Source organism: Hyperoodon ampullatus (assembly GCF_949752795.1).
Source record: "Hyperoodon ampullatus genome assembly, chromosome: 4".
Classification (NCBI taxonomy): domain Eukaryota; kingdom Metazoa; phylum Chordata; class Mammalia; order Artiodactyla; family Ziphiidae; genus Hyperoodon; species Hyperoodon ampullatus.
This window is the reverse complement of record NC_136917.1, coordinates 116,522,261-116,540,493: the sequence shown is the minus strand read 5'-3', so window position 1 is coordinate 116,540,493 and position 18,233 is coordinate 116,522,261. Positions and strand designations below refer to the sequence as shown.

Sequence of the window (18,233 nt, the reverse complement as noted above, 5' to 3'; positions counted from 1 at the left end):
ACATTTGGACATACTATGCCATGTGTTTTATGGAATGGAAAAGTCTAATGGACTCCTGCCCTTGAAGAGCTTTATAAACTAAGATAATGATTTACAGGAGGACACTGAACAAGTAGATTGTTTGGTATTTACCTTTTTTTGCATAACTAGAATGTAGAGAATGAAGAGGGTGCTTATATGCATTTTGTGTCAAGGTAATCAAAAAATAAATGTGAATGGTTGTTTCTCACTTTTGTTTTGTGCTTTATTGCTCTCCTCCTTGCCTCAGATAATAATCGGGCTGAGGGATTATTTGGTTTGATCTTAAATGCTCGAATTCATACAACTGGTAAGAAAAAGCTGCTTTTAAGTTGTTAGTGAATAATCGAGGATTTAAGTGTTGTGAGTAAAGAAGTAATAACAGTCCTCTTATTTTAATTTTGTAATTATTTTCCAGAATTATAAGGAATACTGTCAAATAGTTTTATTCTTAATATACAAGACACTGCATACAAATCAGGGTTTACAATGCACTTTTCCTTAAAATGTTTTCCTAAGAATACAGTGAGCTGTGTACTAAGTGTTCATACTTGATATTCCTTCCAGGATCCAAGGATTCTTCAGCTACAATGTTGTCAAGACTTTTCCGAATGCATGGCCTCTTTGTGGCTTCCCATCCCTGGGAAGTCATAGTGGGGACGGTGACACTGACCATCTGTATGATGTCCATGAACATGTTTACTGGTAACGATAAGATCTGTGGTTGGAATTATGAATGTCCAAAGTTTGAAGAGGTTTGTGAGATTAATCTGATTATTGACTAAATACATTTTGAATTTCTAAAGAGTGTCTCCTTTTAGAGACCACATAATCCAAAAAACTTATGAGTAAAATTTTTATTTCAGTATTCATAACTTTCATTTACTTATATAGTATGGAAATGCACTGGAAATACTTTTCTTTTGCTTTTGGTATACAAATGAGTGTAATTGACTTTACTTGAGAAATATAGCTTTCATAAGTGACTAACATTGAAAAATGATTGGCTTAAACATTAGATTGTTTAAAAATTGGGAGTAAATTTTTGATTTGCATTGTAATATTTTATTTGACTTGTGCCTAAATTTATACTGTCATGATGATATGTAAACTAATGATGCATGCAAAATAAAAATTCTTATTTTTGATTTGGATTTTTCTTTTCTATCTCTCCCAATAGGATGTCTTGAGCAGTGATATCATAATTCTGACAATAACACGATGCATAGCAATCCTGTATATTTACTTCCAGTTCCAGAATTTACGCCAACTTGGATCAAAATATATTTTGGGTAATAATTTTATATATTAACTTTTTTGTGTGCTATCAAATTTTTGATTTACTGTGGAAATTTACCTGTTTGTTTAAATCATGTGTGCGGAAATGTGTGTGCTGCATGTATTCAATAGTTTCATTTCTTTTTATTCAAGTTAGACGTTCTGCTATTTGAGACCTTAATAATCTGGAGAAAATAGTATTATTTCTCTCAGAATATCGTATGGGACTGTATGTTATTGTGTGTGTAAAAAAGGCTGAAGTTCTTTCAGTTTGCTGAATTTTGTCATTTTAGGTATTGCTGGACTCTTCACAATTTTCTCAAGTTTTGTATTCAGTACAGTTGTCATTCATTTCTTAGATAAAGAATTGACAGGCTTGAAGTAAGTATTTAAGCATAAATATACTTTCTTTCAAAATATATTGTTAAGAACTGTTTTTCTCCATGATATAAAGCATTATAGTATATAAATTATCAAAAGTTTATAGAAAATATGGGAAAATTTTTCATGTAATCATTTAGCTAATTTTAATACCTGTTAATGTTTTAGTATATATCCTGTCCCACTTTTTTATACTTAAAGAAAACTTCTGAGATCATACTGTATATACTGCTTTATAACTTTTATGCTTTGTAATAGTTTATCAGCATCTTTGCATGTCCTTAATGCTAAACTAAATTATTTGTAATAGCTGTCTAGTATTCCCCTATCCTCTAGGTTGGATTGTTAGGTTATTTAATTTCCCCCATTAATAACAACACTGTGATAAATGTCTTTGTAGCTAAATTTTTGTTTGCATTCATAGTCATTTTCTTAGGATACATTCCTAGGAGTGAAACAGTGGCTGTGTAGGTTTTTAGGGCTTTTAAGTGCTGTTATTGCCAATTTGTTCTCTAGAAAGGTTGTTCAGTTTATTCTTCTATAGATAGTAATTAATGAAAAAAGAATTGCATACAGTATACAGGTTTCCCCTGCTATCTGAAAGTACAGCTTTCCTATGAAACCTTTTGTAAGTGAAGAAGCAATTGCCTTGGGACACATCTTTGAAGGGATGCACACAATAAATCAAGGTAAAGCACAGTGCTCACAGACACAGTTCAAAGCTATGGCAGCTTGGTGCTGAGATGCTAAGTGTAGTTCCCAGGCAGTGCCGTTCTCTCTGTGTGCTCCAGGTACCCACTGCCTCTATAACGGTTCCCTGCAAAACAAACACTGAATGCTATTTTCACTATTCACCTTTTTTTGTCAAAGTGAAAACCTTGTTTGGATTTCTTTTGGTTAGCAAAGATGGTTACTATGTAGGTCTTTCATAAAAGTGAAGTGGCGTAAAGCAAACTTTCGAAAAGTGGGGGACACCTGTATTCCTCTTTTTCCCCCATGTTGATTCACAAGGACACATTTTTTTTTAACTAAGGATGATATTTTGCTATAGAATTATCAAAAGGTGTTTCTGTATAAATATATTTACATTTTTAACATTAAAAATATTCTTAAATATTTTGAGTGACTAATATATTTAGCTTTGAGGATGTCAAAGGAATATAGGTTATACCTTTTGGTCTGCAAAGAGGTAACACATGCCAGAGCTCATACAAGGCATGGGACGAGGTGGGGGGGAGTTTTGTTTTAGGAAGGGATTTTTTGGTAATATTTTTTCTTTTGTTAAATAATACCTGATCATCTTGTTTTCTTTCTTTCTTCCCCCAGTGAAGCTTTGCCCTTCTTCCTACTGCTGATTGACCTTTCCAGAGCAAGTGCACTAGCAAAGTTTGCCCTCAGTTCCAACTCACAGGTATTATTTATAAGACATGAATGTTAGTAATATCCTTTTTTTCAGATTGTTTACATTAATAGGAAAGAGTAATAGTTTCTTCACAGTCCAAGATTCAGGAATTGCCTGCAATTTTGTCAAGTCCTAAGACTGGTCTTCCTAGGAACCCTAGGAACTGTCCCATTTATCTGACAACTCAGTTGTAATTCCACAGCTTCTAGAATTTGGAATCTTCCCTGTTTTCCTTTTTGAAGTTTTCAGAATGTAAGGTATTATGTCTTTTGGATAAATTAGAGTATCTACCTAGTGAAACATACCAGAGAACAGACAGGATCTAATGGAAGAATCTCAGGGTAGATAGATTTCTAAACCCTGTGAATTAACACTAGCATTATTTCCCATCTAAAGTTTTATCTTGGTGTTCATTAGTCACTTTAAAGAATGTAACATTTTTAATAATACTGAGTAACTGAGTATAAAATATTGTGTACTTCTGCCCTGATTATGTATTTGATATTTATGATCATTTGAGCATTTTGACAAGGATATTTAGGTTTCATAATACTAATATGATCTCAAAAAATTTGCAACTAAGAACTTCTGTCAGTGGTAGCCAAAGTATAAAATGTAGGATTTATGTGGGATTTAAATGGCAGGATTAATGCACCACTTCAAAGGAATCTTCCTAAGAAATATCTCATTCAGTGGACAGGGAAAGCAGGGCAGTGTATATATTCTTCTTTCTCTAGTCCTCTATATTATCCTTTGTATCTGGAATGCCTGTTAGTCTTATCATATTGTGTATTTTATTCTTAATATAGTAGATTAGGTTTAGTAGAAGCCCTGGGATGCTCTAACATTTTTAAAAGTTACTTTGTACCTTACCCTCATTGATATGTTTGGTCTGTGTTTTAGGATGAAGTAAGGGAAAATATTGCTCGTGGGATGGCAATTTTAGGTCCCACATTCACCCTTGATGCTCTTGTAGAATGTCTTGTGATTGGAGTTGGTACCATGTCAGGTTTGTAAACAGTTTTTAATATATTTTAAAATGAGTTTGTAGAAGAGAAAAAGGAATATATTAAATTGTATCAATTACTCTTAAATTCTGACTTTTAAAAGTCTGACATTACTCTTAAAATTTTTTAATTGTATGACTATGTGGGTATATCTGATCTGACCTTATGTCTCTCTGCTTTAGCAAAAACTTAGTAGGTTACCGATTTCTTTTCTTTTTTTTTACATTAATTAATTATTTTAAATATTTGGCTGCGTTAGGTCTTTATTGCTGTGGGCGGGCTTCCTCTAGTTGCATTGAGCGGGGGCTACTCTTCATCGCGGCACGCGGGCTTCTCATTGCAGTGGTTTCTCTTGTTGCGGAGCACGGGCTCTAGGCATGCGGGCTTCAGTAGTTGTGGCATGTGGACTCAGTAGTTGTGGCTCGCGGGCTCTAGAGCACAGGCTCAGTAGTTGTGGCGCATGGTCTTAGTTGCTCTGCAGCGTGTGGGATCTTCCCAGACCAGGGCTTGAACCCATGTCCCCTGCGTTGGCAGGTGGATTCTCAACCGCTGCACCACCAGGGAAGTCCCCTGATTTATTTTCACTCTTACTATCGCATCATCTTTTCCTGTGCTCCACTTTTTTGATGACTTTAAGGTGTTTTTATTTGCTTCTTGTTTGGTTTTTAACCAAGATTGTATCCTAGGCTCATTTAGAAAGCATCATCCAGCCTCTACTGTTGTCTGGACTAAATTAATAACTTAGTTCCTTGTGTTTTAATTGTCAGGTAGGAGACAGTGCAAAAGTCAGGAGGTGGACAGATCTAAGTTGGGTCCACCTAACTGAGTGGTTAGGAAGGTTTAATCAGACAGTATGCAGTACATCTTAGCACTTAGCCAGCACTGACCTCAGCACATATGTTTCTTCATCCTTAATTGGATAGTAGAGAATGAGATATTAAATATCAAACACAGGACTCCATTATACAGGACAAAAATTATGGCCTCATATGGAAATTTGCCAGAATGAATATATCATGCTGTTGTCAAGGTTTCCTAATCAACTAAGACTAGATTTTATGGCTTTCTCATGAGGGTCACACTTAGTTAACTACTATTCTAGTGTATTTCCTGGTGCCTTAGTGCCCTCAATAAGGGGTTTCATTCTTTCAGAAGTATATTATCTAACTTTTAAGAGAGTAGTTAGTTGCTATTATTAGTTGAGGTCTGTTCACTAGATAGTATGTTAAATATATATAATGTTTCTTCTAACTTTCTGATGGTAAATTTATTATTTATTCAGTTATTTTACCTGTCATTCAAAGTTTATTTAGCAAAGATTTTTTAAAATTATTTTTTAAAATGTACATTTCTTAAAATTTCCTCTTTTTGGGTATAGTTTTGAGTATCGACAAAGATGTAGTCATGTAACTGTCACCACAATCAAGAAAAAATGTTTTTGATCAGGTGAAAAATATACCTATGTGATTTTATACAAGCAGAACAGTATATAAGAAGATGAGAGGCTTAGCTAGGAACTGGTAGTGGGCTGTGAAACCAAGGATTATTCATTTGAAACTGATGTGGAAAGCAGTGGAGACTGATGTGGAAAGTAGGGTGATGAGTTTGGTCATAAGTCGGAGCAGTGGACAAAGGAAGTGATTAGATTTGATGTTGGAAAAGCCAGCTAGGAGGCATTTACAGCCATACAGAAGTGGTAAAATTAGGGATTTGGCTTAGGGTAGAATAAAAGGACAGATTTAACACATAACTAGGAAGTAAACCTTTGGAAAGCCAGTAAAAAAATTTTTTTTAAGTCTTTACTTCTTGGAACTTGTAGATTGGTGCTGTCTCCTTGTAGTAAAAAAGTGGCACAAAGAGGCTGCACCACTGGGACAGAATAAGGAAGAATGCCTGAAGAACCTATGACGACAGTAGTTACTGTTGTACAAAGGGAAAGAGTAGGTAGCCAGGTGGTAAAAAGCAATGGTCAATATGGTTTTGATAGTCTCAAGTTTGAAAAGATTACAATTTGGCTACTTTTTAAATATAGTTTGTTCATAATGCTTCTGTCATTGTAATTTTGTATTCTCTTGAATTTCTGCATTTGAGGGTAATAGCTATAGAATTTTTAGAAAATACAATGTATGCTTTTTTTCTATTATTTAGTCAAATGATCTATTACGATTCAGAAAATAAAATACAACATTGAGGTTTTTTTTGTATTACTCTAGTTAGCAGTTTTTATGGGAGAAGGGAATCAATTTTTATATGTATTTCAAAAATTTTTATATTTAATGTGAATAACATCAGAAAATGTTTTATATATATATATATTTTTTTTCGGTACGCGGGCCTCTCACTGTTGTGGCCTCTCCCGTTGCGGAGCACAGGCTCCGAATGCTCAGGCCCAGCGGCGATGGCTCACGGGCCCAGACGCTCCGTGGCATGTGGGATCTTCCCGGACCAGGGCACGAACCCGCATCCCCTGCATCGGCAGGCGGACTCTCAACTACTGCGCCACCAGGGAAGCCCAGAAATATGTTTTATATTTTATATTCAAGTTCATTTGTGAAGAGAGGGAGTAGGATTTGGTAATCTAATCTTTCCCCAGCTCTGTTCCCTTCTATTTGAGAAGATTACCAAGTGATACCGCAAGCATTTTGTAATGGAACATTTGTTAACTTTGGATCTTGGGTTGCCTTTTTGCATTATATCATTTTTCAGACAGATCAGTGAAATGAACGAAAATTGTAAGAACATCAGTAGACACCACAGAGGTTATATTGAAAATAGAGCTGAGTAGTACACATAAAATATTTATTATGATACTATATCAGGAATGGTATAACTAGCAGTGTGTTTTTTACAAAAAGTCCTTGGTCCACAGGTGAATTGCTTTTGTGGTGATGAGTGGGATTGGATCAGTAGTATAATGGAGTGGGAGGAGTTTGCTCCATTAGAGTTGACTGTCCTTGATATCCTATCTCAAAACAGAGTACTACCATTTGATCAAAGGGGATGATCAGAGGGATATTAAACACTGCCGTGCCTGGCATCGTGACGTTGGGGACATGGGAGAAGCCAAAGTCTCTGCCTTCGAGGAAGTTATCCTCTGTGTGCTCAGGCTCCACAGCACCTCTGAGTTTCTAATTCTTTTTCCAGTAGATGGCAAAGGGCTTAATATACTAATACTTCCATGTATTTGTCTACCTATAGGAAGAGTCCTTGTGATGTATGCAGCATCAGAAATACACATACTTCTTTACTAGCTAATGCATTTAATTTTTCTCTAACCAGGGGTGCGTCAACTTGAAATTATGTGCTGCTTTGGCTGCATGTCAGTTCTCGCCAACTACTTCGTGTTCATGACTTTCTTCCCAGCGTGTGTGTCCTTGGTTTTAGAGGTAAGAGCAGTTCTTACTTATACTAGTAGAAGAGTAATATTTTTCATATTAGTTCATCTAAAGAAAATTAGCACCTTCTAACGTAGTGCTGACTTACTTTGTAGCTTTCTCGGGAAAGCCGCGAGGGTCATCCAATTTGGCAGCTCAGCCATTTTGCCCGAGTTTTAGAAGAAGAAGAAAATAAACCAAATCCTGTTACTCAGAGGGTTAAGATGATTATGGTAATTATACAGTTTTTTCTTCTTTCATTATTTTTGGTTCCAATATCATATTCTGCTTTTCAATTTTTTTCCTTCTTATTGTCTTTGTGCAATTTTTGTGCAATTTTTGGCTCTTTCACTGACGTTCCTCTTCCCCTTTTTTTTTTTTCTATCTTTTTTTCTCATTTCTTTGAGGCCCCTGGTTTTCTTTCTGCCCTAAATAGATTTTTCAAGTTCTTCCACTTTACCTCTCTTTGAAAATCTGTTCTTTTTTTTGGAATGTTTTCAGCCGTTCAGTGGAGCCATTGCTTTAGTCAGTCACATAGCAAGCCTGGGTCTTTCTTTTCATGGTAAGGGAGGCCATGGGAGGATGGTAGTGTTTAATTATCCAGTTGCACAGGATGAGTTTAGGTTCCATTGATATGCAGAGGATACATGATTTTTACATTTTTATTTCAGTCTCTAGGCTTAGTTCTTGTTCACGCTCACAGTCGCTGGATAGCCGATCCTTCTCCAGCAGACAATTCTAAGGTTTCTTTAGGACTGGATGAAAATGTGTCGAAGAGAATTGAACCAAGTGTTTCCCTATGGCAGTTTTATCTCTCTAAGTAAGTTCCCCGAGCCCTACTTTGTTGTCTATGAATCATAGCACTCTATGCTACTGAGAGTTTAGGTGTGCCTTTTGTATTTGAGTAATAACATTTTAATTTGCTTTCTTTTATTCAGAATGGTCAGCATGGATATCGAACAAGTTATTACCCTAAGTTTAGCTCTCCTTCTGGCTGTCAAGTATATCTTCTTTGAACAAGCAGAGACAGAATCTACACTCTCGTTAAAAAACCCTATCACATCTCCTATAGTGACCCAAAAGAAAGTCGCAGACGATTGTTGTAGACGTGACCCTATACTCGTCAGAAATGACCAGAAATTCCATGCAGTGGAGGAGGAGGCCAGGATAAACAGAGAAAGAAAAGGTGATTTCTTATTCTCTTCATTTTCCATTCTTCCACGGTTGATTTGTCAAGAAGTCGAGTCGTTTTTAAAAGTTCAGTGTTGTGAGATTTCTTTTGATCTCTTGAACAGTTGAGGTTATAAAACCCTTAGTGGCAGAAACTGACACCTCAAACAGAGCTACATTTGTGGTTGGTAACTCCTCCTTACTGGATACTTCACTGGAACTAGAGACACAGGAACCTGAAATTGAACTTCCCATGGAGCCGCGGCCTAATGAAGAATGTCTACAGATACTTGGGAATGCAGAGGTGAGAAAATAAAACAAACTCAAGCTGGTATCTTTCTTAAGAAAAGGAGCTTTTTTATTAAAGGAAGGAAGGAAGTTATAGCTACTGAGTTACCTAAGTTCTGGGCACACTGTTGCATGGTTTACAAGTACTGGTCTTATTTATTCCCGAAAACCTTGTAAGATAGGTGGAATTTTCTCCATTTTTCAGATGAGAAAATGTAGGCTCCAGGAGGGTTAATTAAGTATGTCGCAAAGTAAAACATCTAGGAAATGGGAAAGCTGGGATCAAAAGTCCAAGATTTACTGACTCAAGTGTCACAGTGCTCTTTCTACTTTATTACTGTTTATTAAAGAGATGAGCAACTGCTGTATTCTCATGTGTGTTAAGGCCTAGGAAAGCTTTCACACAGAAATGAACTTCAGAGAAAGAAGAAAGGTTTTGGGGGCTTTTTGTTTGTTTGTTTTGGTTTTTTAAAGTAAGCTTGATGCTCCTGAGGAGGCTTATTTTCTTTCTGATGTTTGAACAGGATGTCCTGCTGACAGTCTGCTCATGAGTTAGCGTGACTATTGTGTTCTATCCGTATCTGCTTACTCTGGTTCATTCCTAATTTATGTGCATATGAGTGAGAATAGATTGTGTTTTTCTTCATCAGTTTCCTTTCCCTCATTCTTGTTAACATGTGTACCAGTATCTCAGCTGTCATGCTGTATTACAAAGCTTATAGGGTGGGTGTCAGAATCTTAATTGGAATTTTTTTTTTGTATGAACATCATTTGAAAAATTTAGTGTTTTGGTTTAACATTTGTTTAGTTTTCACATTTTTATAAAGAATTTGTTTTTATTTTGATGTTATTTCTACTTAAATCATCTCCTTCTTCAGAACTTCAAATTCCTTTGGGTTCTTAAAGTACTTGTGTTTTAGTTCTATGGAGAGCACTTGTTTGTATTAAATGGTCTATTTATTATGAAGAGTATGAAGTTTGGTTCTTCAAGTCTTTTTTCATTTCCCTCTATCCAACCCCCTTCCATTTTTTTTCCCATTTCTTTAGAAAGGTGCAAAATGCCTTAGTGATGCTGAGATCATCCAATTAGTCAATGCTAAGCATATCCCAGCTTACAAATTGGAAACTCTGATGGAAACCTATGAACGAGGTGTATCTATTCGTCGACAGTTACTTTCCAAAAAACTTCCAGAGCCTTCTTCTCTCCAGTATCTGCCTTACAGGGACTATAACTACTCCTTGGTATGTTATTTTCTTGATTTGAGCAGGTTTGCTTTGTAGCTTTAGTCTTTAATTTTTCAGTCTTCTTCTTGACTTGTCTTTTTTACATACATAGTTTTATAAAACATCTCCTTTTTAACTCGTTTTACTGTAATTTTGTATTCTGCTTATGATATAGGTCATCAAAATTCAAAAATATTTTTCCTGTTGTTATTTATAGTCATTACTCAAGACTTTTAAAGAGTAAATAAAAAATTTGCTTGAAAAATACACTAAAGCATTAAGTTTGAAGAAAGTTATTAATGACAAGGGCTGGGTGTTTGCTATATAGATTTTCACTTGGTGCCTGACTTTACCTTTTAGGTGATGGGAGCTTGCTGTGAGAATGTTATCGGTTATATGCCCATCCCTGTTGGAGTGGTAGGACCTCTGTGCCTGGATGAAAAAGAATTTCAGGTTCCAATGGCAACAACAGAAGGTTGTCTTGTGGCCAGCACTAATAGAGGCTGCAGAGCAATAGGTGTAAGTTGGCATTTATATATTTGCCTGTTTTAAGATACACTCTAGGCAGTGAGAAGAAATTTGGGGACAATCAAGGACACCTTTTGGGACAAGCAGAACTGTTTTCACGATTAACGTGCTTTTGTAACATACTCTGCATAGCTTGGTGGAGGTGCCAGCAGCCGAATCCTTGCAGACGGGATGACTCGTGGCCCAGTGGTGCGTTTTCCCCGTGCTTGTGACTCTGCAGAAGTGAAGGCCTGGCTCGAGACACCTGAAGGGTTCACAGTGATAAAGGAGGCATTCGACAGCACCAGCAGGTGTGTGTGTGGGCTTATATGTGCATTTATGTTTATTTCAGAACCAGTGCCATCTTCTAGGATGGCCAAACATAACTGTTAACGTATTGACTGCCTAAGGGGATGTAACAAAATATCAACTTTAAATCCATTCTTTCAAAATAAGTAATATTAATGCTTCGTTGGGATGGGGGGAGCAGAATGTTGATACAAATGAGTATCTCCATAAAGGTTAATTAGAAAAAAATAGTGTGAGCTAGTAAGTTTGTGTGTTGGTTTTACAAGGCTCACTTTGATTAGGCTATTACTTTGCCCTAGAAGAGTTTTGACCAAAACTTGCCCTAGGGCAGAATTGCCTGAGAAAAAGATTTTCCAAGCAGGATAGAGGTAAATATTAGTATAGCAGATTTACTTTGAATACAGAAAATTAAATTTATAAAGAAGTCTAATCAATACAAATGATAACCCCACTATAGTTCAAGCTTATTTGCTTGTTTTTATTTGGACTTTTAAAGTTTATTTATGATGACATGACTTTCTGCAGCCCTCCCTTCTTGCAGCATGTAAGAATGAGACAGAGTTGAAGCAGTATTCTAATATAATGTTTAATTAAAGAAGAAGGTACATTTAATATGTAGTCTCCATGAGCTTTCTCTTAGGTGTAAAATGAACCAACTAAGGTAGACTTTAAGATAACTTCCATTTTCTTAAAAAAGTAAAAAATAAAAAGTCTTTGCTTCTTTTATTTACAGATTTGCACGTCTACAGAAACTTCGTATGAGTGTGGCTGGACGCAACCTTTACATCCGTTTCCAGTCGAAGTCAGGTGATGCCATGGGGATGAACATGATTTCAAAGGTGAGCATGGATGGACTATAAGAGAACTTGCAGGAGTGACTGTCCCTGGAGGGGGGGAACAGACTTGCTGTTTACTTTATGCCCTCCTGTACTTTTGAATTTTGTACCATGTACACATACTACTTACGCAAAGAGTTAATTGATTGATTTTTATTGAAAGGTAAATATTGATTCATGTAACTCATGTTATATAAAGTAGGCATTTGTTGATTGGTGTTGTTTGTATTTGATGTATTTAATTTAGACTTAACATTGTACATGTTCTGGGTCTACTCAGAAGGGCTGGGAGGAATCTGGGGATTTGTTCTTCAAAACTTTCTTAAACCTGAAAGCTGACCTCTTCTAGAGGCTTCAAGACATATTTAAGAAGCCAAGTTCATGTGTGTATAGTTCCTTTAATTATCTCCTTATAAGAAGATTGTGTATAGCTTAAATTTTATTCTACTGATATTTGTTATTTATCAGATAGAACTGTAAAATGTTAAAGTCAATTAGCTAGGCTAATTGTGCTTTACCTGTTATAAGGACTATTCAGAAAGAGAGCATAGTGACTAAATACATACGGTTTAAAAATTTCCAATAAATAGTATAGCAGTTCCTGAAAAAAATAAAAATAGAATTACAAGCAGGGTCTCAAAAAGAGGTTCGTATAGCCATGTTCATAGCAGCATTCACAATAGCCAAAAGCTAGAAGCAGCCCAAGTGTCCATCAGCAGATGAATGGATAAATAAAGTGTGGTATGTACATACAGTGGAATGTTATTCAACCCTAAAAAGAAAGGAAATTCTGACACATGCTAAATGTGGATGAGCCTTGAGGTTCACTTACTAAGTGAAATAGTCTGGTCACAGAAAGACAAATACTGTATGATTCCCACTTAAGAGTTCCCTAGATTAGTTAAATTCATAGGGACTGAAAGAAGGGTGGTTACCAGGGGCTAAGTGGAATGAGGAGTTGTTTAATGGGTATAGAATTTCAGTTTTGCAAGACGAAGAGTTCTGGAGATTGCTTATATACAATGTGGATGTACTTAACACTACTGAACTATACACTTGAAAATAGTTAAGATGGTAAATTCTATGTTATGTGTATTTTACCACAATTTAAAAAAACAAACTTAAATTGCCAATAAGTATGTTTTGTGTTTTTGAAGTGTGAGTTAATTGGATTAATTTAACTTAATTGGAAGTCATTGGAAGGCTTGTTTACATTTTATGTAAATCCTAATGACTTTGCATTAACAACAAGATTTACCTTAATGTCTGACTTCTCTTTACAGGCTCGGTAACTTGGGCCTTTAGGTAACAATTTAATAACTAGAAGAGGGGATTTATTACATGTTGATGGTGAATTGAGTACTCACTCCCCAGTGACATGAATATAGTATATTCTCAATGAGTTTTTTTTTAATATTCTCATTATATTCTCATCATCCTATTCATCGATGACTACAAAGAACTCCATTTTAATATCTAAAAACGTATTAGGAAAAGATTATTATAGTTATTATATTTAGCAGTGTTAGTATTATTAGACACAAATAAAGCCTCTGATTTATAAATAACTGTGTGTTTTAATATAGTTTTTGTTGTTGCTGTTTGTTTGTTTTTTTTGGCTAATAGGGTACAGAGAAAGCACTTTCAAAACTTCATGAGTATTTCCCTGAAATGCAGATTCTGGCAGTTAGTGGTAACTATTGTACTGACAAGAAACCTGCTGCTATAAATTGGATAGAGGGAAGAGGAAAGTCTGTTGTTTGTGAAGCTGTAATTCCAGCCAACGTTGTCAGAGAAGTGAGTGATTGGATGACTATTTTATTTTGTTAATCTTTCATTGGATTACAAAATTGGGAAAAGTAATATTAAGGGTTAAGTAAACTTGAATATATGGGTCTGTTTTATCTTATCTCGCCCATCTGCCTGTGGGTGGCATTCACAGGGACAGACCTTACTGATAATCTTTTTATTGAGCATGGGGCTTACATGGGGCCACGTCTACACTCCCTTGTTTTCTGGAGGTACAGAAAGTAGATCTGGGTAACCCACTCCTGAATCTTCTGGGGGAAGATGTAAGATGTGCACCACTCTGTTTTCTAGGTATTAAAGACTACTACAGAGGCTATGATTGAGGTCAACATTAATAAAAATCTGGTGGGCTCTGCCATGGCTGGGAGCATCGGTGGCTACAATGCCCACGCAGCAAACATTGTAACTGCCATCTACATTGCCTGTGGACAGGTGAGGGCGCCAGCCTCCATCTTTCTTGTCTTTCGTTGTTCTAAGTGAGAGAAGTTTTATATTTTTTCCTTTCTGTTTTTTTTAAGGATGCAGCACAGAATGTTGGTAGTTCAAACTGTATTACTTTAATAGAAGCAAGTGGTCCCACAAATGAAGACTTGTATATCAGCTGCACCATGCCATCTATAGAAATAGGGACTGTGGGTGGTGGGACTAACCTGCTCCCTCAGCAAGCATGCCTGCAGGTAAGACACATGGGGCACAGGCTCCAGTGACCTCAAGCCCAGTTCTGACTCGTTGGGATTCTTTGTGTTTCTACCTGATACCACATATCGCTCCCCTCTCTATTTTAGCCGGTCTTTTCATTCGTTTCCCACCAGCCTAATCCAGTGTGTCCAAGTAAAGCATGTTCAGGCACAGGCTTAGTAAATTGAGAAAGTAGATTAAGAGAGCAAACGATTGTTCATCTGCTCTGAGTAAGTGCACTTCCAGCCAGGCTGTGGATGTTAGGTTCACTGTGGTGTATTCCATTGTTAGTACTGGCTGTCAGATCTTGGAAATGTAGTACTTCCACTGGAGCCTGGTTCTATTCTAATGCCATTGTAGTTGCCCTCATTTTAGTTGATTGAGTAGGAGGTTGTTGCTGTTCCTTGAAAGGTGAGTCTTGCTGTGTCTGTCCCTGGCTGCAGATGCTAGGTGTTCAAGGAGCGTGCAAAGACAATCCCGGGGAAAACGCCCGACAGCTTGCCCGAATTGTGTGCGGTACAGTGATGGCTGGAGAATTGTCTCTGCTGGCAGCATTGGCAGCAGGACATCTTGTCAGAAGTCACATGATTCACAACAGGTAAGACTTAAAGATTTGTTTAATATGTTTTCCCTATACTTAAAATATGCAGTAGAAAAACCTACTTCTCAGATACAAGTCCTAACTTAAAATTTTGTGTTCCTGATATTTTGTATATCTCTCCTTTGTCTTTTTCTGCTGTAGGTCAAAGGTAAATTTACAAGACCTTCAAGGAACTTGCACTAAGAAGGCAGCTTGAATAGCCCGACAGTTCAGAACTGAAACGCAGGCGTTGGGTTCTAAAGGACTCACATAAAATCTGTGAATTAAAAAAGCTCGATGCAGTGTCCTGTTGAGGATGAATAGACATGATCAGTGAGACGACTGCTTGGTTTTTGGCTCTTTCAGGAAGTCTGAGGTTCTTCTTTCCACACAGAGTTCTCAGATCTGAGAAGTTTACATGCTTTACATGCTGTGCTCTTTGGAAAGATCTCAACATGGATATTATGCCTTTATAGTATCACAGATGGTAAGCTACAGCACACTTCTGAAAGAGAATACAGCTGGAAAAACAAGTTTTCTTTTGATAAAATTCTTGGAGTTCATGGTGATCAGTGTGAGATTAAACTCTCCTCCTGTCCACACCCGCCCCAGCCCCAATCCTGGGTTGAAGATGGATTTTTAAATTATATTATAGCTGACAAAACTCCTGATTTCATAGTTAATTTATTAAGTCTGGGTTGTAGACCTTTAAAAAAAATAAGAGCTAAGTTTATTTTTTGTAAACGAATACTTCATTTGGTGCTGGTCTATTTTGATTTTTTGGGGGGATAGGCAACATGATTCTTCAGAAGGGGACCTGCTTTCTTCAAAGGAAGAATTACTCGTATTCCCAAATTACAGAATAATGTGCTAAGCAGTGCTAAATAGTTCTCTTTCAAGAAAAAAAATCACTGCATTTATCTCTGCAGGCTATTTGTTCAGAGAGGACTCTTGTCTAAATACAAATGTTTGTCTAGATTGGCTATAACATATCTTTCAGCATATAAGGCTTTAAGAAACAGAGTTTTGTGCTTTTTATGAAAGATACAAGAGCTCTTAATATTGCTTAGACAAAGGTGACTCTGTTTATCAATGACATACAAGTCTGTGACCTCTCTTAGAACTCAGGGGGTAGGCAGGTTTGGAAGAAAATTACCATTTCTCGAAGCCAAGTTTAATTTCTTAAAAGACTTTTAAATTTATTTAGCTGAAAAATCTAGGTAGTTTTTTGTAAAGAACTGTATCAAATCTGTATATGTTGTAATAAAGCTTCTTGTGCTAGGAGTTTATTGAAAGTGTTCAAGAAATAAACAAAAATCACCCGATATACTGGTAAAACACTCTAAGCTTGGGCCAGAGAAGGCAGTGTTCTTTAATGTTGTCCAGGAAAGCCTGGCTTGCTTGTTGAGCCTAATGAAGGGGAAAGTCAGCTTTCAGAGCCAGTGAAGGCGCCGTGTGAATGGCCGTGGAGGGAGTGTCCCTTGTCCTGTGGCCAGGAGGTTGGTGACTGAAACATCCACACAGGGCTCTTTGATGGACCCATAAAATCTTCCTCAGGGGGTCAGCAGAGTTGTTGAATCTTAATTTTTTTTTCTAATGTACAACTTTTGTATAAATAATAAAGAACTCCTTATTTTGTATTACATCTAATGCTTCAAGTGTTGGTCTTGGAAAGCTGATGGCTCATGTAGAAGATGGACTCTGAGAAACATTCCAGTAATGCCGTGGCAACATGGAGAGCCTCTGAGTGATTGTGTTTGCATTGTTGGGGAAGACTGACATTTCCTGTTGTATGTAAAGTTTAAATTGCTTCTGTTGTGACTTTTCAGCCAGTGACTTCTTATTTATCTGAATTTTTCATGGAAGTGGCAGTGAGAAATATTTTGAGTCTTCATTTTGGTGACTGTAACCAATATCTTGCTAAACTAATGTTTTGTACAGTTACTAAATTGTATACATTTTGTTATACTTCTATCCCCCAGTTCCAGTAAATTATGAAAAGGAGGTTAATACTGATAAGTGTAATCAGTAACCTTTTTTGTTTGGATTAATCATAGGCCTGCCTGAGACTTGGAAGCTTTAAAGTCTGGCCTGAGTGGTACCCTGTAATTCACACTAGGTGTCCCAAGACCCATTTATCATTCCCATTGTCTTCTCCCACTCTACAACAGGAACAGCAGGCCAGGGTTATACATACATTAAAACTATCTTCCTTATACTTTGAATAGTTCAGATTTATCATCATGGACTACTTTTGGATATTGGGGGTGTGACTGTTAGTTGAGAGGAAGAGGCCATAAAGGTTGGGCAGCCAAAACCAAATGGCCATTGCAGGTATGTACAAAAGCTGTATCAACTGAAAGTACAGCTTATATAGCTAAGGCTGGCCTCTTTAAAATCCCAATTACTGGTGATTTTTGACTATACTTCTGCCATAGTTAGAGGTGAACAGGTGTGTATGAGCCACTAAGAACCAAGCCCAGATACTTGAAAATCATTTTGAATTTTTCTCCCAAAATGGCCTGTGATCACTTGTCTGGTCGGCCCTGTCAAGAGTGGGGCAAGCTGGACAGGACATGGGGAAGAAGTTTCGTCCCCTTACTGCTCCGGTGATTTGATGAACAGTGAGATGCATGTGGCAGCACAGGACTTTTCCTCATCTTTGGAGAGGATGGAGAATTAAATCCAAAGAGAACATCTCACATTGAAGGGTCTGACTCAAACAAGAGGACACAGAACAGCAAAACATCCATACAAATCCGCTGTGTACAGAAGGTTCAAGTAAGAGCAGTAAATTCACTATAGAAATTTTTTTTCAAGACCAATGTTTCTCAAGCTGTCTTTCTGTTCTGGACATGACTTAAATTTATTAAGAACGAACTTTGCCCAGTTAGCAAAAATAATAGATAACTTCTACACTGCAACCCAAAAGAAGATGGCAGATGATTTATTTATATCTTAACAGATTCCCTTTTCATTGTGAGATGCATGGAACCCCTCCCTCCATCACACACACATATACTTTTTGTTCTTTTCCTCCTGAGCAAGTTCGGGAACTCCTGAGGGAGGTGTTGGTACTCTTGTATCAGGATGTGAGGCACTTCCTGTTGTTCTCTAAGGCCAGTGGGAGAGACCCTCGTGCCACCAGCTGGAGTTAGGAGGTGGGACACAAGAGAGTGTTGTAATCCAGGGATTCTCCAGCTCCAGTGCAGCACACTCACCCGGGCTCCTGATTCCCTTGGTCTCAGGTGAGGCTGGGACTTCCGCATTTCTTTCTAATGTTGCTGTTGCTGCTCTAACAGTGCTGGGTTTCAGTGTGAAGTGCCTGGTGTTACTGTGAATAAATGGTATTAGAAAGTTGTGTTTATTCAG

At 37.1% G+C, this 18,233-nt stretch overlaps 1 protein-coding gene across 2 annotated transcripts; it reads left to right on the top strand.

Annotated features, from left to right (window-relative positions):
* Window positions 1-593: 593 nt before the first annotated feature.
* HMGCR (3-hydroxy-3-methylglutaryl-CoA reductase) lies at window positions 594-16,506 on the top strand (the record flags this gene model as incomplete). 2 transcript variants are annotated; one of them, XM_079702915.1, is made up of 19 exons in its annotated part: window positions 594-773; window positions 1,199-1,310; window positions 1,590-1,677; window positions 3,004-3,088; window positions 3,983-4,088; window positions 7,366-7,472; window positions 7,577-7,693; window positions 8,132-8,280; window positions 8,399-8,646; window positions 8,756-8,934; window positions 9,966-10,160; window positions 10,503-10,661; window positions 10,803-10,960; window positions 11,692-11,797; window positions 13,421-13,591; window positions 13,895-14,035; window positions 14,122-14,280; window positions 14,725-14,879; window positions 15,024-16,506. In XM_079702915.1, the coding sequence occupies 19 exons, from the start codon at window positions 609-611 to the stop codon at window positions 15,076-15,078; spliced, it is 2,655 nt and encodes an 884-aa protein (XP_079559041.1). In that variant the 3' UTR covers window positions 15,079-16,506. The 2 variants fall into 2 exon arrangements, with proteins under 2 accessions (XP_079559041.1, XP_079559042.1); XM_079702916.1 differs by lacking the exon at window positions 10,503-10,661 and having other exon boundaries at window positions 609-773.
* Window positions 16,507-18,233: the final 1,727 nt, after the last annotated feature.